Source organism: Nylanderia fulva, unplaced genomic scaffold, assembly GCF_048542155.1.
Source record: "Nylanderia fulva isolate GAGA-0341 unplaced genomic scaffold, ASM4854215v1 Scaffold1, whole genome shotgun sequence".
NCBI lineage: Eukaryota > Metazoa > Arthropoda > Insecta > Hymenoptera > Formicidae > Nylanderia > Nylanderia fulva.
Window position 1 is genome coordinate 2540305 of NW_028189192.1, and position 25308 is coordinate 2565612.

Below are 25308 nucleotides of genomic sequence, written 5' to 3' on the forward strand. Positions count from 1 at the left end.
ACAAAAAAAAAGAAAATGTTTCGGCGAGGGAAATTCTTTTACATACAATATTGTGTATAGAAAGTAAATGTTGCGCCATCGATTTCTTCGTTGGAGAAGACAAGAGACCATCGTCTCGGGGTAAAGAGATGTAACTCTGCGGCGCGCTACGACGAGTCTTTTCTTCGTGGAAACGCGGAATAACCAAGAGAGACGTAACGTCAAAACTATGCGAACGACGACGCGGGCGCTCTTTATTGCTCACTGATGGCTTTTCCGATGGACGCCACGTGTACGAAAAGGCTCCGGGTACATATCCGTCCCGTCGTGCTCACGACCTCCCGAAATACCTTCGTGACTAATGTACGAAATATATTCCTCCGCATCGCGCGCATTGATCGCGTCCCGAGAACCAGTCTCATTCGACCCTCCTTATGAGATTGTGTATACGGAAAAGACGTTGTGTGTTTCGTAGCACCTGCGACGCGAAATCGTCTCTTCGAGAATTTTGCCGTCGCTATGATCGCTCTTAAGAAGTTTGATGCATTGTTTTGGAATTCTTGGGGCAACAACCTTTTCGGCACAGTTTCCTGCCATTGGCGAGATTACGACGACACTTTGTTTGAGACGAAATATACGCGTTTGAATTATTATATAAATTTTAAACAGGTTAGAGGGGACGATAGTATTGGGGGAGACAATTTTATACGTGGAACGTGAGATTTTTAAGAATACATGTAAATTCTATGAAAATTTCAAAATTTCGCGAATGACGGCGGATTGAATTTTTGTCGGAGGAGACGGCATTTCGTATTGACGATGCCGAAGTGAACCGCAACCTCCTTTCATAATATCCTGCAGTATTGATGATATTGGAGATATAAATGCAAAGAAATATGAGAGTTTTGTGTCGGCAAATCTTCTTGTAACTCGATTGTGTGCGTACAAATCTATAAGTTTACGTGTTACTTCATTTCTCTCTTCGCGAAGGGGCATTAAAGTCGGCTCTGACAGACATAACTTTTCTAAGTTTTAACAAGTTAACTCCCTGATAAATTATATTACGGCGCAGCGACCTGACCAAGTATTTCGCAACTTTGAGCAACGGTGATACTTTAATAGCGATGGTCGCTTTCGCTTCCGATATCGATACCGGAACGTCTTTGCGCGAACTTGGCTTTTCGATTCGTTTCCTTTTTCCTTCCCCTATTTAATCCCGCGGGATGTCACATGCGTAGATACGAAAGAAACATGTCAATGCCTCGAGTTAGATTTTATTCCCCGTGGATGTATCGACTTTGACTCCTCGTATCTGTCTGGCATCTTCAAAGATTCCCGCGGATTCTTCCATTAGATGTCATTTTACTTTCTAGGATTTTGCTATATCATATTGTCACGTTGTATTCCAATTTTAATTGTTAAATTTAATATTTTTTATTCTCCTTCGAATTTTATTTTATTTTATTAAAAAGATTTTTTTCTTCTATTTATTTATTACTCTAGTATTTCGCTCTACTTTTGGAAACTAATATAATGCAAAAAGTATCAAATCCATTGGACGTATTAAGAATCATCTTGGCACATTTTTCTAATCACTCTGATTGGCAATTAAAAAATGTTTATACTGCAATTAAATGAGAGGAGGGAGGATGCAATCATCTTTATGCGGTATTTTACATTTATGATACACGAGAGTTAAATAAACACAGATCTCTGAATTGACTCTTGTACTTTTTTGAATGTTCATTCGTTAAATGCGCCCGTTCATATATTTCAAAGGGAGAAATCAGGCGTATCGCGGGAATCGTGTCGAAAACGAGTTATATCGATATACACGTTCGATATTCTATATCAATCAGGCGGCATTCAAACGGCGCGGAACGCATAAGAGTGTGTCGAAAGTGTACCGCCGATAGAAAACCGCCGGGAAAGTAATCCGGATAATGGCTCTCCAGAAGCTCCGGGCAGAAATGCACTCGCTGTTTCCGGATTCATGGAATTATCGGCACATCCACACGGGAGTCCCATCCGGAGTAGCGTAGCGCGCCTCCATTTGGCTCTCGCCACGATCCCCAAGCGGTGATAGAATAATAGACGAGGGCGAAATTAAAAAGAACTGAATGGCCGCGATGTACCTCCGCTCCGGGACGCAGCATCTAATTTTCGTGAATTTTCGCTCGACTGTATGAGAAAAAAGATTGGTGCGATTTACGTGCGAGCTATTTGGAATGTAGCTTCAAATGTTACGCTTGTCGCTGTATAAAAGAAAAAATCCCAACAGTATAATCTTTAATATTACATTTAGCGCATTGTCAGAGAAGAGATCTTGCATGTTTTCATTTATAAAAAAAGATTCGAACAGCTCGATCATATTGTTATATATCAGCATAAAAATGTTACCTATTTTTAAATATAAAAGTACTCTAATACATATTTGATATACGCTTATATTTTTTCTCCAAATTTTTTTCGCGTTATAAATGTAAATCTAGTCTGCGAATTTTATCACAAATTTTAAAATGTCTAAAGCGGGTTTAATTATATATATATATATATATATATATATATATACTATAATTAATTACGTTTTTTAGTCTTTGAACTTTACTATTTAATGCTACTTGTGATGCCGCGTTCGTTCACGATTCGGTGATATTAACGTAACAGTTCGTCGTCACGTAGCCCACTATAATTACGCGGAGTGATCAAACACTCGAACCCGTCAAAAGTCTGTTCGATGGGTCCCTCCGGTCTTTCCGTCGCGTGTGCGGGAGCCGCAGGTCTCGTCAAAAATGCGAAACTCAGCCTAACCCGACTCAATTTTCTCCGAAATAAACCCGTTAGTAGCGACGGAATTAATTAATAATTGAGGACAATTTCGAGTCCCGACAACGTCGTCGCTGTCCTCCTTTCGCGCGCGACCTCCACCGATGATCTCTACGTCCCTTCTTCCTTTTACCCTCCGAGTTTCCCCTTTCAATCTTCAATGTCCCTCGATCTTTGGCGGGCAAGATGCTCGTCCGTCATTCAGCCGCGATAAATAATGCAGCGATATGCGCGAGCGAGTCGCGTTACAAAGGAGACGGGAGTTCAACGGACAGTCGAGAGCTGTATTGTCAAACGGGGAATCCCCGATAGTCGCGCGACTTGGTGGCTCGCGATTCGCCTTTTCTCCGTCGTCCTCCGAACATTACGGATCTTGCTCATCTCGCGTCTCGCGAGACGTCAATTTGCGGTGTATTAACCGTCGGATAAAGCGACGTTAACGTTGCCTTGTTTTGTCGAGCGCATTGCACATAAACGGGATTTTTCCTCGACATTTATAAAACATATAACAATAAATTGACAGAAATAAAAGCTTGCCGCGTATTGCGATATTGATGATAAATTTTGCGTTAGTATCCGTATAGAGGATAGCACTCGGAATGGCTGTTTCGTATCGAATATGCCATTAACGTACGTATCCGGTTTCGATTAACCTTTTATTGACCGCGCAGTCTTAATTGGGATGTCATCGCGCGTGATATGATTCGCGCGCCTCGTTTTTGTCCGCACCGAAATTAATCTCTGAAATGAATTCGATCACAAACATGTGTCGAGTTTATCGGTACGTCGACCAGAGAGAATATTTGATTTGTCGCGCAATCGGCGAAGATCGGCGGTAACGATAACACAGCGTCGAATGCGTTTATTGTATAATTTGAATGCGGATTTGAATACGCTTCCATGATCGACAGTGAAAATCGGACAGGCCCCGTTTTATCGCGGCAAATGCGCGTTGTTGTTCGAAAAACGCGCCTCAATATTTACCCGCGCGATCTATTTGCGTGTACTTTTTTAAATTAAATTAAGGCTCGTGTTTGATTTCCATCTGCTTTCGAAATAACACACGGAAGTGGATTTTATCAAATTAGAGTCGCGTAAAACACGCGCGCGTATCACTTTTTGAAATTTATTGCTGCATCTCGCGAGGAATAAATTGCTCAAATTAAAACGTATACCTACGCGACGATATACACGTGGCACAATATCTATGATTAAATCGTTAAGATACATATGCGTTATACGTCTCCGCTCTGCGATTAATTAGTTTGGAAATGTTGTTTTAACGTTAATATACACCAGATGTATGCATATTTTTTTTTTTTTTTTTTAAATATTTTAGACGCGCAAAGTTTGAAATATGTCACATCATATCAAGCAAGAGAGACGGAACATTTTATCTGAAATATGCAAAAAACAGCTGACGGTATACTAAATAGCAGCCTGTTGTTTATAAGGACAAGATTTTTTATTGTCGCAAAGACATATCGAATCATTAGCGTATTTCCCAGAGTAAAGCCGCCATTACTCTTTGTTCTCACGTGCTGAAAGCAACTTGTCTCGATAAAAGTTCGCCGTCTCGCGTAAAATACAGCAGCGAGGACGAGATCTCGTTTTTCTCGACGCTGGCTTCCGCTTTCGTCAGTTCAGATCCTGCACTTTCTCGTTGTTAAAATGACGATTTGTTTTTGTAAACGCGATATTAAGATATAACGTTTGAATGATTAAATGAGAGACTTCATGATGAAAGACTAATCGAGTATCGATGCATAAATTGGATTTTGTGCATCGAATCTCCTTACATCGCTCGAGATGCAAAACGCTTGCACGTCATCGCTAAACGGGAGATACGAGAGTTTCCGTGCTTATATAAGTCTGCTCGAGTGGGAGCGCAACCTTCACCCTTCTGACGCGAGTTTCTGAAATCCATCCCCTCCAGCACCCTCTCTATCTATCTCTAACTCTCTCTCTCTCTCCTTTTCCTCCAATGCATCGCCGCGATGCGAACGTGTCGGCAAATCGAACTACTACCGAACTACTCACGGCGATTAGTAATAACTAATTAGACATCGGAGGGCGGCACGGGGGTGAGAGGGTTTGAAGTGCTCGAGGAAGTTGCTCGGGACTGTATCAGTGTCATCAGCAGAAATCGTAGAGACGTTCGTCAAAATACGTGGTGGAGGAAGTCAAGTTTACCTCAATATTGGGACGCGAGATCGTTATTCTTAATAAGCTGCCGCTCCGAATTTCAGTAGTCGAGACGACGACTGATCAGCCATCTTCTCGCGAGATGATGTAGGGTCGATCTTTCGATCGCAAATACATCACGTTGATTTAACCATGATTATGTTGACAGTTGGAAATAAATTTTGGTGGAGAATAAATTTATATTTTTCTGTGCAAGAATATTTACATATACATATTTGTGTATACATATATATAAAAAAATGTAACGTTATCTGGACCTAACCACATAAAAAGTATTTTGATGTATTTATTTGACAGATCGTTATTTTAAGCTTCATATTTATTATATATACGAAAAAATAAAAATCAATAAGCCTTTAAAAGTAAATGTTACTTGATATTCGTGCAAATATTGACAATGAACTATTCTCTTTTCATTACACATAAAAAGATTTGTACATCAAAAAATTCGGACATTGTGTATATATAAAATGAAATAATATATACGATACTCTTTGAATATAATAATTCTGAAATAAAGTTATAAATATAAAAAGATAGACTATTATATAAATAAGTAAAGTTCTAAATAGAATTTTTGTTACATAAGATAATTTTTTTGCATACATAAAACTATACGTTTAAAATTTATTCACGATATTGCATTTTTCATCTTGTTTATTCGAATCGACGCAATAAAAATCAATTATCAATGTTTTCGAGATTTTAGCTTTTACAATGTTGTTAAATATTGAAGATCTCTCACACACATCAAAATATCCTTAAATTATCTTGTTACAAAGGAATATTTTTTGAATTCTGAAGTAAAGATTATAAATAAACAACTCTGCATTATAGATTAATTCTCTTAAACGCACATGTAAAATAAATTCATCCGGCATCTGTAATTTGCGGATTGCATTCCAACCAAAGTGCAACGGTTGAGGGTTAAATATCCACGCCACATCGCTCTCGGTACAAAGAGATCTCCGGGCGAATCGAAAGCTTTTCCGTGTATTTTCCCGCAGTAACAAAGACAAAGGCTGCTAGCTGTAAGAGAGAGAGAGAGAGAGAGGAAGAAATGAGAATGCCGCGATTTTAATCGAAGGAGGGGACTCGACCAAATCGACCGGTGCATTCATCGCATTGAATCGACTTTCAATTAGTGTCGGGCTCCAATTTTCCGGATAGCGGGCAGGAAGGACGGGAGGGCGAAAAACAGGGATTTACACCGGTACTAATCATTTGCGCGGTAAATCGCTCGTGCTTGTTTGTGCGGAATGTTGCTAATGTTCTCATTTTACTGTATACATTGGAAATTAACGTTTCTTTCATAGCTTTGCTACACATTCGATATGCGCTTGTTCTCCCAGAGCAAAACTCCCTGATATGCGGAGCACATTAAAAAGAACTCTCGTGTATACTCCTGTCGGTATATGCAATCCGTTGGAAAAATGAATATATGATGTGATTATTCGAGCGAGCTGCCCTAGATTCGTTATGTCGTCATAAAGATAAAATCCTCCTCGCGCGATGCTTGCACATTCTTAAGTGTGTTGGCGAAATTCTCACGTGCTGGCGGAATTTTCAGGAATTTCGAAAAGACATTTTTCATGGAGAACCTATTAAGGATATTACATTACAAATATGCGGAATGTATTAGGAAAGACGCGTATTTTCTCTCTATTCTTTCGCCAATTTAGGACATTTCTAAGTGCAATCTTTTGGTTTCTTAGGTTTCGTAATGAGATTTTTTCTCTTTACTCGCAAAAAAATTATTTACAAATTTAATTTTAAATTGGATTGGCTCCGTAACAAATTTCACTCAGTGATATTAACACAGATAGCGTAATTATGAAGATGTAACGTCGATTGGACTTTTGCGCCGATAGATATATAGATATGCGCCAATTTGCGCGAGTCGCCAACGCGCATTAATTGGATCTTTCCAAATGTTCATTCGCTACGATATCGATGAACATATTCTGATAAAACGCCAACTGCCCGCAATTTTCTTCTATTTTTAACTCGTAGCGCTTCCGCACAATTTTCGGATAATTAACAGTCGGAATTTAATCGCGACTAATTATCGATCGATACGTCGTGGAAGAATACATAATTACGTCACGATAATAAAACACGGTTAAATCGAATATATTTTATTTATGTCGGGAAGAATGACGTTGATTCGATAAACGCGAAAGGGGATATTTAATCTTCCATCTTTTTTTTTTTTTTTTTTTTTTTTTGTTTTGCGCATCCGTAGATCCGCATCGGATTTAAAAAAAACATTTTGTTATTCCCTCGCCGAGAATCTAATTATCGAATCCGCAAATTCGAGCCTCAATCTACCGACTGATCGATCGATTGAGAATTTTGGTTTTCGATCAGCGACCCGTACGACGACGAGCAAGCAGCCGCCGAGTCGATTAAGCATCGAAACGAGAATCCACGACGGGATCGGCGGCACTTAGTTACAAGGACGAACGAGGTTAACCCGGAATTGGGTGCTTCGCAGACCCGGAGTCACGGAGAGTCTGGAATCTCGGTTATTCTGATTAAGTCTTCGTCCCAGGAGTTGCGGATACAGTTGGAAACGTAACGCCGCGCTCGGTATTTCGCGTCTCTTCGTAATTCGCACGATTGATCTCCCGCGATCTGAGTGTCCCCGAGTCCTTCGATGAGATCCTCCTTCCTTCGGTCTTGTATCGACGTATATTCGATGCCGCGCGATTTCGTGTATACGTTGCTATATATATATATATGTCGAAACGTTTATCGTTAATTTCGATGTATCCTTTGTGCGCATCTTTGTTAATCGCTCCTTAACTGTCAGAAAACTGTCATCGAGAATTGATTTATAGATAAAAGGGGTATGAGAGATGAGATTAATTTTACAAATGATAAATCGTGTCATGTAGAAGAAATAATAAATAATAATGACTGGTATACACGACGATATAAAGTTACGAGATTAAATAAATTAATTAATTAATTAATTAATTAATTAATTAATTAATTAATTAAAAAGCGCTTGTTTTTAAAGATTAAATTAAATATTGACAAGATATCGATTCTCGGTTATATTGTCCCAAAGTCGGGGTGGATATGGAAGCACTTTTCGGCGCAGCGGACCCCGGATTCGTTAATTCGGTAAGCGCAGAAAGTGCATCAGGGCGGCTTCGATATTAAACGAGGCAAAGGCAAAGGCAAACGAGGGTCGCGAAGGATTCTCGCCGGTGGGAGAGAAGGAGGGACGAGGTCCTGACAAGGCAAAGCCTTCGCTTTTGCGGGATATAGAAGCGAGCGCTCGCTTCCTTATCGAAATTCTTAATTAGAAAATTTTAATTATGTTTTGAGGCTGTTGCGGCGGGGTGGAGGGGGAAAGGGAAAGGAGAGGCGACGGCAAAACTAAGACGTATAGAGCAGGATGTACGTGTATAACGTAAAGACGAAGGACGGGAAAGGAGCTCTCTGCGCTAAAAAGATAGTGAATTTCTGTAGCAGGCAGGAGAAGATAGGAAGGGGAGAGTTTGTTGTGTTAGGTGACGAGAGGGAGAAAGAGGAGGGCGAGGATGTGCGCGAGATGCCGAAGGTAATTAAGCTTGCGTCTTTCATAAAGATGTTCTCTGACGGCGTTGTCCCTGCGAACCGATATTAAATCGCCGCGCGGCGATTTATTAAAAACATCTTGTTTTCGCACCTTGTTAAAACAAAAAAAAAAGAAAGAAAATACAATGGAAGAGTATATATTCCGCGAGATACGAGTAGGACGGAATTTTTACAGTTTATTACGAGAAAAGCCGAAGAATGTTTGTCCCAGATATATAAGATCAGCCTATATACTATGAAATAATATTTCTTCAAATTGAATACTTAAAACGTCGCTAGTGGTATTTAAAATAGGAACGATATATTTAATTCGACCCAAACTAGACAAGAAAATTTTTATTTTATTTCCACAACGTTTCGACCATCTGTTTTTGGTCCTTTTCAAGTGAAAAATTCCTTGATAAAAGCGCAGTTAGTTGACACTGTTGTCATGATTATTAAACAATATGATTATCCGATAACTGCGCTTTTATCAAGGAATTTTTCACTTGAAAAGGACCAAAAACAGATGGTCGAAACGTTGTGGAAATAAAATAAAAATTTTCTTGACTAGTTTGGGTCGAATTAAATATATCGTTTCTATAATATTTCTTTTTAGAGTTACGTACAGAATATATAAGAATGTGAAAAGAGACGTGAAACAGTGGTAAAAGAAAATTTTCTTTTCTTTTTTTGAAATATAAATTTTTCTTTCTATGCAGAGTTATGTACAGAATATATGTGAAAAGAGACGTGAAAAAGTGGTAAAAGAAAATTTTCTTGTCCTTTTTTTGAAATATAAATTTTTCTTCCTATGCCAAAAATATTCGAGCGGCACATTAAAACTCCTGAATATTGTTATCAATTTCAAGGTCTGTTACTGTCGAGTACAAGCATCAGTCTTTACTCTTGCGTATTCCTATAGTTCAATAGCCGTAGAAAGCAGCATCCTTCGCAGCTGTTCGTAACCAAAGGGTTAACCTGTCGATAATAATTCGCAAAGCGTGCCGTGTATAAGAGAAGGCCGACGTCGTCGTCGTCGGCCTCCTCGTAATTCCATCGACGGCGGGGGTGCCGCTAGACGAACTCCATTAACTGTTTAACGAACCGCAATTTATTACGTTATAAACCCGAGCACGTTTTCGCAGAATGACGCTTCCTCTGCTTGGGACACGTTTCCTTCAGGCGCCGCTCCACACGAGATCTTGCTGTTTATAAAGGAACGACTCCTCGGATATTTCCGTCTAATTTCGCGATCCTTGCTTCTCGACAGTCGTGGGATAGTGCTCTAATTCTTTTGTCCCTCTTTGTAAATTTAATTATTTTTCCCTCTTTGTAAATTTATCACTCTTTAATTTAATTTTATGTTTAATAAATGTTGATGTTAAAAATATATTAACCCTTTAAAATTATGGATATTCAGAGGACGACCTCGGCGATGTGCGTAAAGTTGGAGAGCCGTCGTAATTTAAAATTGTAAAATCCAACTTTTGCTTCGTAATACTTTTTTTATGATTCCCTATAAAAGCAAGCCAAATATAATTACTCATGAAGACAAATTGTGTAGAAAATTCATGTAAAGAGTAATCTTTCTTTACAACTTAACTATTTCAAATCTATGAAATCGACTTACTTTATTATATAATTGTATACTTTTTTACACGCTTATATAAAGACGAAGAGTGTAAAGATATACATTTATAAAAAAAAAGTCCTCTTTTATTTTCGTAAAGTATATAAAATTCTTTCCTAATAGTTTCGCGTGAAAAATATGAAAGCATCACGTCTCTTAAGTCTAAAATCTTTGTTATGGACTTTGACTATACTATTACGCTCGCTTCCTACATATTCTCGCAGGCATTAAGTGTCAACCACCGTAAAAAGCACCGTGACGTAATTGCGTAGTTAGATTCCCTCGCGAAACAATGGCGATCGATTATCCGCGATGATGCCGCGCTCGCTTTAATGTCGTAACGTGGCGCGTGCCGCCGCTGTAATCGCATTTACAATCCGGTTGGAATTGAATTCCGGTGAACGCGGTCGGTCGTTCGCTGCTGAGACCTGTTGCCCGGGATTCAGGGCTGCCGCCGCGCCTCGGTTTCGCGCGCGCGCGAGAGAGAGAGAGAGAGAGAGAGAGAGAGAGTGAGATTTCGTCTAATCGCGAAATAGACCGGCAACTGACGTCGATTACTTCGATTGCGAGTACATTAACATCCGCCGATGTTGGCTATATTTCTCTATTTGTATGCACGTGTGCGTCGCTCGCAGAGAGGCCGAACTAACGTGCTTTGTCGACGTTATCGTTCAGCAACAATCGTTCTAATGCCCGTCCGGCCGCGATAATGGAAGGCTACGAGGTGATTGCCTGACATGGGCAATCGGGAATTTCCCTAGTATATTAAGATACCCCGATGAGAATGTTAACGGCGTATAATCCTTCTATAACGATGAGAATCGTTATGATACGGCAATATCGTTGAAGGGATGCGTTTTTAATGGCGCAGAAATTTCGATCAACTTGAGATGGCGCGATGGTAAATAAATTAACGAATGGATCGTAATTTCGTTAGGTAATTGCTCGATAAACTTATATATAGTCAAAACAGCTAGAAGGCAGCTAGGAGGATACCGGGTAAGTAAGACTGCAACTGTGCCGTAACCCGGCATATTCATAGCGGCATTAACGATCCGTGTCTAACTTAGGTATCCGCGCTGCGCGCTTCTCCTGGGAATAACTAGAAGGAAGCGAGAGGTTTCCTTAGGATTTCGTAGAATATATGTGGCTCGTTTGCTTTGTTCGCAAGGCGAACGCTTGCTACTTTGTAGGTAGTTAGTTCACGTTTGTATTAAATTGACCTACATAAGGGACAATTTAATCGAACTCGATCGAAATTTTATATCAACGTTGCGCCTCCTATCAAATCCGACAACAGATACGCTAACTTTGACGAAACTTGGTGAAGTTGTTGTTTGTGGAGAAAGAGGGGAAAGAGAGGAATGAACGAGAGTGCGTTACGGTCGACCGAGCTGACGGTGGTGGAATCGGCTCGAATATCGGCTAAAAATGTAAATTGCCTCGACACCCCTGACGGTTCTCGCGTCGCGTTACAAAATATAATTGAAAACACGTGTCATCTCCGGCCACGCTGAGCGAAAGTCACTTCCTCCATTATATCGGCGCCGCTTCCATTCCGCATGTTTTCAACAACAAACTTTGCTTCCTCAAAAAGGCTTTTGAAAGGCGAAAGGGCGAATAAATGTAAGCATTACTGCCGTATAGGTGTTAAATTGGAATATATTTTTTTCAATTAGAATATTCATTAATAGAAAATATATATTTAATGACTTGCATTTTTATTTTGTTATCTTATATATGATTTTATAAAAAATTTATTTTTGAAGAATTATAAAATCAATAGTAATGAGAAAAGTTTTACTAAATCCAGTAGTATGTTTTCATATATGGTCAGCCGTCCTTTGAACAATGATCTTATGTTTTAAATCAAGTTCAAAGTCAACGTTATATTCAATACATATTCGTATATCGTTGGACTTTTTGTACGAAATATTTTTTGTATTTAAAACATTTAATTTAATTATTTAATTTAATTTATTTAAATTAAATGATAATATCGATTAATAAATGAACTTTAAACTCTTCGCGAAATACAATCTTTCTATTTATATACATACATCGATTTCAGAAAAGCTCATATATTTTTTGTCACATTTTCATCTAAGAGCTGTATATTTTCGGGTATTTTTGCAAATTGTGGAAATGGTAACACTCGAAAGTCGCTCGCATTGTAAAGAAGAGAATTTATTTTTGTATCGGAAAACACGTTGCCGATAATACGTCACCGTGCTGCGAAACAGCCGAAAAAGAGAACAATTTTTTTCAAAATTTTCTCTGCAAAAGCTGCAACACGTATATTTACGCGCTTCGCACCTTTCTGAAATAACGTTTGCCCGTTAACCATCAGCTGTTGTGAACCGTCAACTTAACGCGAAAATCTGACACATCTATTTTCACGTAACTATTAAACGCGCCTTTCTCTTCGCTTGTTAAACTATCGAGAAATCTCTTTTCTCATTTTTTTTCCTTCATTATTATTAAAGTATGTATCAACTGGATATATGATAATTGCAAGATCTGATAAAATTGTAGATTTTTTCTAAAGACTTCTACAGGTTGTTAGCAGAGCGCAAAATAAATACATACACGTTTATTTAGATCTGCACTTGCTTTTCTTTGTGAATCATCATAGTGTGAATCGACGTTATCTCTTTTTTCCATCCACGCGTGTTTTTTGACGAAAGCGGAATTAATTTGCGTCGAATGGCTGCGGGTGAACGCGGAATTAATCAAACGCAAACCGCGACGACAAGAAAAGTGCTGGACGGAATAAAGCAAATTTAACGAGGACAAAGAGATAGCGCGAAGATCGAGCGTGGCCGGCGGCAAACCGGTGCGATAAAGGATGAAAGCAGGGGGAAAACACGAGAATGAGATGGAAAATAGAGAAAAGGATGAGAAAGGGTGGGAATCGCAGCCGAGAAGGCTCGAGAACCTTGATGTAGAGACGTCTCGTAGCCGCTTTATCCGTATTTAATGTTGGAATAACTTGCACAATTGTCGCTTTCAACCTCGCGTGCAGAAATATTATATGCACTCTCGCGTCGGAAAACGCGCCGCCATTGCTTTGCCGCGATTGAAAAGTCGATTCCGAACGCCTACATTTTTCGACGAATTTTTTTCACCCCGTTTTGTAGATTGAAACCCGCGGTTCGCGAAACGTCTCTCGCGTTAAAGAGAAACCAGGATCTGATATTCGACGAATTAGAAAACGAAATAAATTCTTTAAAAATAATTTTAAAAATTGACCATTTATTTATAAAAAAAGACGAAGCACTTTATACATATATTTTACTTTGACGAATTGGTAAAAATGAGCAACTAGCGGATTTTTTAAAAAGTCGCGATACAAATTTAATGAAAGAGAGATCGGAGATGACTTAATCCGCGGATCAAAATTGTGAAAATAACCGCTCATGTACATATATCGAATTATTGACGCAGGAACGATTCGGATTAAAGGTCGTGATCCCGGATGATGAGTGTTGCGATTATGGTCAAGATCGAACGACCACTCGATGTAATCTCGGTATAATTGGCGATTTGCACGTGATGGCGATTCTGCGTGATATTTTGCACCTGAATGGCTTTTTGAAAATGTCGCTGGTTGTTTCGCTTTGTATGTACTTAAATTTGCGCGTCATTTATTTTTATTTTATTTTTTTTGCGATGAAAATGAAAAAGAGGACAGTATATTGCCGGGAAACATGAGCGCTTATACCTGGACGCTCGCAATATCGAAATTACAATATCGTTGCTAAGTACCAGGTGTTGAAACCGCTACTTGCGATTACTTCTTATCAATCTTTCGTGCGTTAAAGCGTAGGACGTAAAAACGTAAAATTCATGTGCTGCATTTTCCTATGGGAAGTACATAATACATCTTACTATTATAAACGATAACACTGTTTCATCACTGCGCTCTCACGCGATGAGTCGCTCGAGATGAAGAAATATTGGAAGATTTCGCTGAAGGATAGAATCGCCATTTTTCTGTTTCACCGCTATGCGAAATGATCTTTAATTATATACAATAAATTTATATAGCATTCCACATTCTTGCGTAATCGTGCATAATTAATTAGTTAGATAAAGCATATTTAATTGGATCGATGTCAAAATGTATATTATTATTAATTACTATGCTCTCTATTATTATTATTTAGTAATATTATATCGAATTGATTATATTTGTATAGATTCTCGTATTTGTTTGTTTTTTTATTCACAAAACATATATAGAGATCATCTATTGCTTTTTGATTCGCAAATTATATTAATCGACCATATAATCTATTAATTAATCCGGATCGACAAAGTTTACTTTTTTCGAAGTTCTTATATCGTATCAACAAATACGTGCTTGAATACTTTCCTCGTGTCTTTATTTATGGAAAACAGGTCCGAGATCTGTATTGTAAAACGAGATATTTGTTGTAAACGTCTGCAGATGCGATGCGTCCAGTATTTCGCGTTTGTATGGTAGTTATATATATGTGTATATATAGCGGATATGTGTGTATGCGCGCAAACTATTTTTCAAAATTTGTTTTATCTCCGGTGGGACGCGGCACGCATACTTCACATATTTCCATCGGTATTCATGCCGCGAAAAAATTCAATGAGAGGTATGTACCCCGATACACCAACGCGATACGCGTTAACCTTTAACTGAGCTCGACGACGGTACGCCGCGGATGCTTTGATATAACATTACACGAGGCGTAATGACTGAATTGTACTTTATCAATTATAAAAGCCGAAAAATTTGAGAGAAAAATCATGTCGCGAGCGAGAATCGATGTCTTAAATTAAAGTATTCGTAAGAACAACGATAAACAATAGCATCTCCCCGAGAAGAGAGATTGCAAATCTAATGACGGAGATAGGATTCTTTAGAGTAGCACTTGTAAAGAATAATGTACTCGGGCACGTTAATGAGCTAACGCTTTCGGTCGGAAATTGCATTTGGAAATTCCTTTCGACGGTTCGTAGCGCGAGGAAACCTTCCTCGAGAAAATCCCGTTCTACGGCCGTAACATAGGTCTCGGCCGTGTTCCGGGATGTCCGGGACTCAACGTGAGAGCGCTGGGTGCAGAGAGGGCGGAAAGGGTTGTTTTATGCAGGCCTTGGATTTTATGCAATGAGACTGCAATATCAAACGGCGCGAGAAGTGCCGCTGAATAAAATATCTCGGGGCCGTTGAGGGAAAAAAAAAAAAAGTAGAACGGGGATGGGGCGACGAACGGCCACCAGACGCATTTCGATTTCCCTATACCGGCTGTTGCACAATAGATATACACGGGAGATCTCGCGGGTGCATTAAAGCGCGCCTCATATTTCCCGCCTTCGATGCCGTTGCGGTAATTTATTACACGCTGGATCGCCATTTCGTTATTTCCGTGTTCATTCGAACGGCCTCGACATTATACTGTCACCTAGCGAGGTAATTTAGGGACATTTCAATATGTGCGAGATTTCGATGGCCTTAATAATTTAGCGGCGAGGCGAAATGAAAAAATTTGACAACTCTAATGTATAATTTTTTATTCCAATGAGATGCGAATGAGTTAACAATAATATTATGGAGAAAAGAGATTTCAAGTCAAATAATATATGCAAAAATTGGATGTAATACTTTTATTTTAGAAGTTATTTTTTCAAAAAATATTATTTCAGTTATCAAAGTCTGTGTTTATAAAATATAAGAGTTGAAAAATTAAGAGTCTGTAAAGTATTCAAGTTATTATTTTTATATTAGCGTATCGAGATATTCTCAAATTGAATTTTTATTTAAAAAAAAAAAAAAAAAGAAAGAAAGAAAAAAAGGAATTAAATTTTTCACGAAATATAGTTGACAAACTATTTTCGAAGAATTTTAATAATTCACAATTGGAAAGCATACTAATTATACGCATCAAATATCGTTTCTCATACTTTCCATTGTATGCGATTATTTTATCGATTTCATTATTATTTTGCCTCTATAATTATTTCGAATTAGCGGAACAAAGCGGGTTTAAAATGCGCGAGATACGCGCTATAAATGAAATGTCATCTAATTATAATGTACCGTATGCTTTATCCGCGTAATTAATACGAAATTTACACACGCAGCAATTGGTCATTTCAACGGTTATGCCAACAATGTTATGTCTCTATTGTTTACGGTCACTCAGTCCCAGCATTTAGCAGCTCGGCGAACTTTCGCGAATGAATAATGTCACTTGACGTTGCAGAGCGAGAAAATGAGACAGTGTAGAAGTCATGGAGTGCAAAGGCCATAGCATTACGAGTGTGTGAGAGAGTGAGAGAAACATGGGCGAAGGTGGGGACATTGGAGTGGAGGAAAGAGAGATACTTCGAAACTTAGATTGGTGTCACGTGGCTCTCAACGATCTGAGAGTAAGAGACAAAGTCGGCGGAGAGTGGAATGCCGAGGAGAGAGAGAGAGAGAGATGGGAACGCGCTGTAACAGCACGATCCGAGGCGGCTTAACCGGGAAATCCGAGGTAAGACCCCTCGCGAAATCTCTATTTCCGCGAACGCCATGTTTCCATGGCGTTTCCCGTAGCCGCCGGAAGTGCTTCCACTCTTCGTTCCCCATTTCTCTCTCGCTCTCTTCCGCGCCCATCTTCTCAGCCGATTCTAAAACCAGAGTCTGCCTGCATGTCTTCCATGTAAATCTTAAAGGATTACGCTCATAATTGCCTGCGTCGCCGCGTAATTGAAGAGCACTTAGACCGGCTCAGGGCGACGCGATACGTGACTGCCTTGCTTCGGATCGAAGATCCCGCCAAAACGATTCCGCCGCGAATCCTCGATACCGGGGGTTACCCGGTGCCATACGATGCGTGAACGTGACAAAATGGTACAGCCAACCTATCGAGCGACACTCAAGAGAGATGTTGTCATTTCGACGACATCAGCTTTTATTTTGTGAATATATTTTTGTATTTTCTCATCTTGTTATGGATGCATCTCGATGTACTACAGTTTTTCTTATACAACATTTTGAAAGATAATAATTGGAAGACGATCAAAGTTTTATTGAACGATATTTTTTTTTGCTGTAAAAGAAATATTTTTTTAATCAAAAATTAATACAAGAAATACTTTTAAATGAAAGCATAAAATTAAAAATGTAGGGTGTTTATTAATTTGATTGCGGGAAATCTATTATTTCCATGTCATTTAATAAAAAGATGCTGGGCAATTAATTTCGCAGACTAATAACACTATATACAGTATCGTTCTATATTTGTTTCGAGAGTAATTCAATCGATAATTCGTTATCGAAGCATCCCGAATTCTGGTACGCTCAGTAGTGGCTTTATTAACTAATGCAATCGTAATCGCGTGATCTTCGCGGCTCGTTGACTTTTGCGCGATCCTATCTGTACGTCGAAACTTAGTCAAGCGCTAATACGAGCCTAACATCCTGATCCCCGAGCTTAATGGATTAATTTTGTGATTGGTTGATTTGTATAATTAAAGCGTAACTATATACACACAACTATGACCGGAGACGAGACGCAGTTGGGACTTTGGATGAAATTTTAACCGCGAGTTCTCTCGCTTTCTCTTTCTCTCCCATTCTCTCGAAATCCCCGTTTGGTCGTGAATTTTAGACTACCTATGGAAATGTCAATAGTGTGTTTATATTGGTTTATGGAAAAGTTTGGGATAGGAAACTATTCCGGTCCTTTGTCGGAAGCCTCCGCCGGCCCTTTGTAGTAGCACAATCGATTGGCGTTTCAGCGATTTACCTCGACAGACAAAGTGACAGTCTGTCAGTCAGAGAGTGGTCGTGACTAATATTGTCTACGTGTAAAACTTTAGCGAAACTATTGTTTTCAATGAATTCCGCGGTATCGTCAACAATCGAAATATCAAATTTAGAGGTGTTAGACTTTTTTTTCTTTACACCAATTTCATCAATTTTAGATTACCAATACTCGTTGGAATTATCTATTTTTACTTTTTCTATCTCTAACTAAACTGTGATGCTTTATACTTTTTTTCTAAACAGTTATCATGTTTTGAAATTAATTATTGGATTAATTTTCAAATTATATTTTTCTTTTAACATTTGGCGTTTCTTTTTTTGTGTTTCAGGTAGGTCTAATAAACAATAGAATTGATCTGTGTTCGATACATCAACGTGTGAAGAATTTAGACAGTATGATGATGACAAACCTACCCCCTGTTATGCTGCCACCCATTACGGACTACGGGATGCTGACGCCTACTCTCGGAATAAAGGTGAGTCTCCGATTTACCCCTTCGGTAAACGCGAAGAAACGAGTCTCGCGATCTAAAATACAATCGATTCTGCAACAAGTTTACGATTGCTTATTTTGAGTAAACGAGAGAGTGTATTTTAGCGCATATAAAAATAAATATACAAATATACGGAGCTGTCTCGATTTTAATCGGCGTTCAAAAGCATTTGTGCTCGTCGATATTTTCGACGGATAGTTTTTTTTTTGTTTTTTTTTGTTGATAGGCCGACCACGAAATCACCACGAGTGATTTTAACGATGATTGCAAACATTTTGATCTAGAAAGAGAAAGACTATCGCGTACTCTCGCCCTTCGTTTTTCTCCCTCGAAGCAATTCGGGATGTTTTAGTGCCGATATAAAATTCCCTCTCTCCCTCTCGTTGATCCTTGAGGTCTTTTATCTCTCTGAGCTTTTGCAAGCCTCGTACGCGAGAGAGCACCCTAAAAGCCGCGAAATATTAATTAAAATTCTATGCGAAATACTTCCAACGACGAAGGGGATGAAGGGTGGGCAGTGTATTGGCTAACTGGCGAGGTTTGTGCCTCGGCGCGTATCTAATTTACTCGGCGATTTTCCACGTTCTGAAATAACATAAACCTGCAGCGACCATCAACATTCCGTCACGCTACTTCCGGTATAGCTATCCTCGCGAAATCTGGCAAATCGGATTTCTACAATCGCGCGAGTGAAGAATATGATTAAAAATGTAAAATGTTGTAAAATGTGAAAAATGAGGACTTTGCGAAGAAAGAAAAAAGTATATTACGATATAAAATAAAAATGGCAAATGACAATATTAATATGTTATTGTGCGATGTTAACGTCTTTTTAAAGAACGAAATGGGATTTTTCCTCCTTTAAACATGAAACGGCCATTCTCTGTTATACAATGTAAAACCATGAAAGCCAGCACGCGTCAGTCTTAGACAGTTCTTTGTGAATTCTTGCGTATAGGAAAGAGAAATGATCTATTCTCTTTCACATTTTTGATGTACGAAACGATAAAAAAGGATAATGAACTTGCCGATGAATTCCATCGTTAGAAAAGTGCGCGACTAGAAATTTTCAAGCATCTCCATTCACTTCTTTTCGTAGCTTTGACTCAGCGTTGGCTCGGCGAAACTCGCGTTTTTTACGTTTTCAGTATTCGTCGTGTTCTGATCAAATTAATTATTATTTTTTGAATAGGTTTTCACATAATTATTTTTCGGAATCAGTCCAATTAAAGAAAAACGGCCGGTAGTGGAATCCGTGAGTAAAATCGAAGCGGCGAATCCTTGCACAAAATAAGATAAAATGAAAAGTTTGTCTCTCGAATGCAGCAGCCGTCACGGATAGAATCTCGCGAAAGGTGAGATCTCGTTACGTCGAGTTACTCTTACGTAACTTATCTTTGTCATTGTAAAAGGGCGCGTCCTGTGTGTTTCCCTTACAAGTAAAGTAAGAAGGGACTTTTCAAGCGGGTCGCCGAGCCGTGCTTTCAACGATTGGTAGTTAACGATTGAGAGAATCCTCGGGATACACTCTTCGCATTATTCTCGCTTCTTTCTCTTCTCGTCGACCGAGCCATTGTGTTTTTCGCGGTGTATCGTATTTCCGTAACTATTCTCACTTTAATTAAACTAGGTGGAGGATAACCGCGCGGATAGACTATAAAGTTACCTCACTCATAAGTCCGGCATAAATATTATTTCCATTGTAAGAGTCAAGTGCGCTTGAAATTAAGTTAACATCTTGTTTATCGTACTTTCTTTGTTGTATTCTCAGCATTCTTCTTTCGAAAAAAGCTTCTATTATTCTCTTTCTTTAGAAATCGATCGTATATATATATATGTATAATTCGTATATGCAAGATATTCTGAATACCTACTGAAAATAAACGCTATTCATTTTTTAGTAGTTTTTTATAGAGATATGCTGTATGTACGTACATACACGAGATTTTAAACGTTCGACGCAAGAAAGTTTCGGTCGCGGAAAGTATGTAAAAGAACGTCGGATTCCTGTCAAGAATGGGAGAGAAAAAGAGAGGGTGTTTTCGGGCCTTTGGCGAAAGAGGCGTAGAAGAAGGGCTGTTTCTATAGAAGTGCCCGCGCCGCGAACAAAAAACTGAATAACATTAACTTGCTTAATGTATTCTCTTAATTTTAATACACAATGCCCCCGAGCTGACGCGCTCGCCCAGCTTCGACGAAGATTCTCTTACTCCCTTTAATCCTCCATATTTTAATCTTTTTTTTTATCTGATTAATATTTATATTATATTAACATCAGTCTCGTTTTTCGCTAAATAGATAGAGTAATAATATAACGGATATATACCTAACGCGGTAAGAGATATGTTAGTGACATATAATGAGCACATACAAAGAGAAATGTATATATAATAATTATTAATAACACCTACATATAATTTCTCTTTGCGTAAAATTTTCTAGATTATTTAAACAGATATATATTTATCGGAAAATTACATTAATTCGTGTCTTGTTCTCTCTCTCTCTCTCTCTCTCTCAACATTGTTAACCGATGTTGGTTGGTCAGTTTCTTGTTACATAGTTTCTTGTATAGTTTAGACTCTATATAAACGTAATTCTCTCATATTATACTGCGTGTGTCTCGAGTATAGTATTGAGTTATACCGGGGTTCTATTGCCCGCTATATTGTTTTCGCTGTTTGAAACAGAACAGCACTCGCGCGCGGACGAATGCCTGCGGGGCCCCCGCTTGATGTTTTGCGCAGCGAAGATTACATTACGGATCGGTTTTACCGCGCGTCACTTTGATCAGTTCCGCGACTGTTCGACCGGGAGGACTTTTCATACACCGGTGGCGTTCGCGCGCCCGAAGGGGCGCGTTACATCACAAAGCTTTTAGCGAAACTGCCAAGTCGAATCGGAGCCGAGCCGAACTCGCGTTCTATGCCGTCTGTATTTTCTTTGCGTTAATCGCCGCTCGCGTACAGGTCGCAGAGCGATTTCAGAGAATTCCGCGTATTCCGCGGCCAACTCCCGAGGGGCCGTTCGTGACGTCATCCCGTATTATTTCCACCACGCACCGCATCGCCCACCTGTCAGGCGCACGCGAGCGAGCGAGCTAGCGCGCGTGTATCAAATTCGAAACGATTTTGATTGTTGCGGGGAGAACGGCAAATTAATTTCCATTTCTCGCGACCCTCGGCCGAGTTTTGTTACGTCCGCGTCTCTATAACACTGTGTGTATGTTAAATAAATGCGTTACGACCTCTTTACATTTATTTCCCGCCGAGAGGTAGAGTATCGATCAGCTGATTAACAAACGACGCGACGTCATAATACATTTTCAACATTCTCTTTAATTTTATTTATTTACTACTGCATTTTTACTCTTTCTCTCTCTCTCTTTTTCTTCTTTAGTTTTTATATTATATAGTTTATTGATTACTCGCTTTCATATAAAAATTCAAATGTCACGTGCAAACGAATCGCGAATGAATTCTCTTCCGGCAATATTTCTGATATATTTCACATGTACATTTGATTCGATTCGAAATTATATTGTGACATTCTTTTTATCGCGAAGAGAGATGCCCCTCTCTCTTATCGAGTCGCGATTGCTCGCTTGATCGTTTGCACGTACATACACGCGCTTATTGTACACGCGACAAAACGAAGAGGATAGGAATGGCTCGTCGGTGACCTCGTCTCTTCGTTTGCATACGCAAACAGAGGAATTAGGACCGGACACGTTGCGCTGCATATTCGATCGGCGAGGAAGGAGGGAGGGGGAGGGTCCTTTGCCCCTGGGAGCAGCACGTTATTGTCGTCTCGAGTAGGTTATTGTCGTCGAAACACATCGGAACAATCGAACAATATTGCCCGAAATTCGACGAATCCTCCGGGTCTTCGTTCGAAGAAGAAACGAATAAATGTCAAAGTTTCTCATCGAGGCTCTCTCGAATTCTTCCGGTTACTTTCGTTAAAGTTTTCGACTAAAATTATATAACCAATAATCGCTCACTTTCCTACAATGAATATACTATACGTTTTTTTTGGTCTCTTTCGTTTTGCTACAGTTTCGCAAAAATCGATTTATATCTCGGTGAATAATTTTATTACAAGAATATATGATTAGATATGATGATTCGGCAATGAAAGTCTCGCGATTAAAACGCGTGCTTTTGAATCTTGTTATATTTGATTTCGATACTTTTCGTCCGTGATTTCAGAAAAAATTGGCGAATGATTCGCGGATTAGAGATTGCTCGCGAAAAATTCCTCGACGCGATGTGGGGTTGATTTGAATTTTGCACGTCGGGCTCTCAACTCTGCGGCATCTTCTCCTTCCCCATCGTCGCATCGAATATTCCATAAATAAATCGACGTTTAATAGAAAATCGGAGAACTGCGAGGAGAACCGCCTCATCGCTCACTGTCACGACGCTTCTTCGCGCTACCGGCAGCTATAGTATCTCAATAATATTCAGTTTATAAACTTCGAATAGAATCCCTTATTACGTTCCCGGCCGATTCATCCACCTCTTTCTTCTTTATTATATCATTCTCAGACGGAGAGATGTCCTCGTCGCGCCGATTTATCTCGCGGCTTACAAGCGTCGAGTGAGAATACTTTTCATATTTTTCTCGTTTTGAATGTTTCTATATATTTTATTATTTTTATATTTATTTTTCTAATAATTAATATTATATTATAGCATTCGATGAGGGCCGAAATCCACGGCCGAAACGTTGTGAAAATTCAATAAATTTACTTATTTGCAAGAATTGGTCGATTGAATTATTACCATTTTTTCTCGTTTTCTTCATTTGTGTTTTTAGCGTTTCTTTCTCGAATCTTTATGCAATAAGACAAAGTCGTAAAAATTCGGTCGATTAATTTTTCTTAATCGCGTGCTAATACGAATCGAATCTAGTATACATAATGATATGCTCGCGCCTAGTGTCAGTAAACGACGGATCCATCACAATCGATCAAGCATTGTTCGCGTCTCGATAATTTAATGTTCAAGCGACTAACGACGTATCTCGGCCCCTATCCATCTTTTTCCGTTTCCTCCCGCAAATTCTGCGCGTGGAGATACAACTTTCTTATTTCGGGGAGAACAGCCTATCTCCTCCTAAACAGACAGAGTTTCCTAGATAGAGACGCGCGCGAAGGGATTTCACCAGTAATCTCTTCCGATATAATCTTGTAATAAGAGATAAGTTCATATAACAGGAATATATAATATAATAATCTTATAAGAAGTTACGAAGTAATTTGCATCTTAGACAATGATATTGTCACTTATTCTCCGCGCGCGATATTGGAATTGATATTAGAATTCATTGTATTCCCGTAACAGCGCTATCGCGATAAGTATATACAGGCATTCTTATAAAACGGAAGTGTAAAAATACCGCAATCAGTCGCCGTGTATGTAAGTCTTCTCGATAAACATCGCGCACAATCGTGAACGTTAAAAAAGGCTTACGTGACATTTGCCGTATCGAAACGACGAGGAAGAGGAGAGGTCGAATATTCCCAAAGTTGGCCGCATCGTTGGGATTGTTTTCCATCGTCTACCGATTTTTTTTTTTTCGACTCGACTCTGCTCGCGAGCTCTCTCTCTCTCTCCCCTATTTTATTAGCCCGGTTTTACACACAGCGTGGCTCCTGAAACAATAACCATTGTTAAACTCTCTCTCTATTTTTTTGCGGCACTTTCAGCGCGTTTATAGACCGCGCGCGTTCCGCAGCTTTGTTCGCCTCGAACGACCGAGCGTCGGTGATCGCGATGAAGGAGGTAACTTTCGGATGGTTTTCGCGTTTTCCCTCTCCCCGTTGCCTATTTCCAGCAGCCGTAACCATCGCCGTTAATGTTCGTCATACCTACCTCCCGTGTGTTCGCCGTCTCTCGATGCCTGGCCTGCTCTCTTTCTTGCCGCGCTATGGAGTTTACAATGCTAGGAGTCATTTCGGATGCATGCAGCTTTTTAATTACATACCTGGCCGGAAGGCCGATTTACGATTTCCATGGAAATGGAATTCCCTCCTGACCTGACTGACTCCCTTTCCTCTCTTTCCCTTCTCGCCTCGATATTTCCGCGATATCATCTCGTTCTTTCGAATTTTTTTTTTTTTTTTTTTTTTTTTTTTTTTTGTACAGGACGATTTAAGAATACAGGTATTTTCGGGGGATACACGAACCTTTATCTAACGTAAGCATTTAAGTTGCCTGATTAAAATATATACGGCAAGTTATGTCGAATTAATCTTTTATGGCGGCACAAAAATAAGTTGGTGAAATATTTTTTTCTTGCGAAGATGTTAATATTATTTGATTAGATCAGTTCATTCGTGATTTCGCGAATGGAGAGAACGAAACTCATCGACGAGAGTTTTTCTTCGACAACTTTTCAGATACGTTATCCGTGCCGCGAAAATTCTGTATTCGCAGTATTAAACCAGCAAAGTTTTTTCTCGCCAAGATTGACAGATCATAAATATATAATTTTGATCAATATATCTTTTCAACTTTTTTTTGCATTTAGAAAGAGTTGCTGTTATACTTAAACAGTAGCGTTAAAGTATATCGAGAAAACGAGAAAAAGTTGAGGATCCAGGTGTCCATAATGCGATGCTAGTTTCTTGTATTGTCACGTGCGACGATGTACTTATACACACATACACACACGCGATTATACTCATACGAGTACGTATCTCGATAATGATAGGACGCGAGTTTCCATTCGCGTGGAATTGCCTCGTAGTAGCTGCAGTTTCCGAAAACACGGCTCCCTATCGGCATCGACTATCTCCTTCT

The 25308-nt window shown here is 39.2% G+C and overlaps 1 protein-coding gene across 9 annotated transcripts in view; it reads left to right on the forward strand.

The window, feature by feature from the left end:
* heph (polypyrimidine tract-binding protein 1 heph) overlaps positions 1-25308 on the forward strand; it is a 386169-nt gene that overhangs the window by 136788 nt on the left and 224073 nt on the right. For 3 of the 9 annotated variants that reach the window (XM_085490366.1, XM_085490362.1, XM_085490364.1), the window contains exon 2: positions 18335-18481. The exons of 5 other annotated variants lie outside the window; for them this stretch is intronic. In XM_085490366.1, coding sequence (XP_085346492.1) covers positions 18401-18481 — 81 coding nt within the window. In that variant the 5' untranslated portion in view covers positions 18335-18400. Of the gene's footprint in view, positions 1-18334; positions 18482-25308 lie in introns of those variants that run through there. One more of the 9 variants, XM_085490370.1, reaches the window with a different exon arrangement.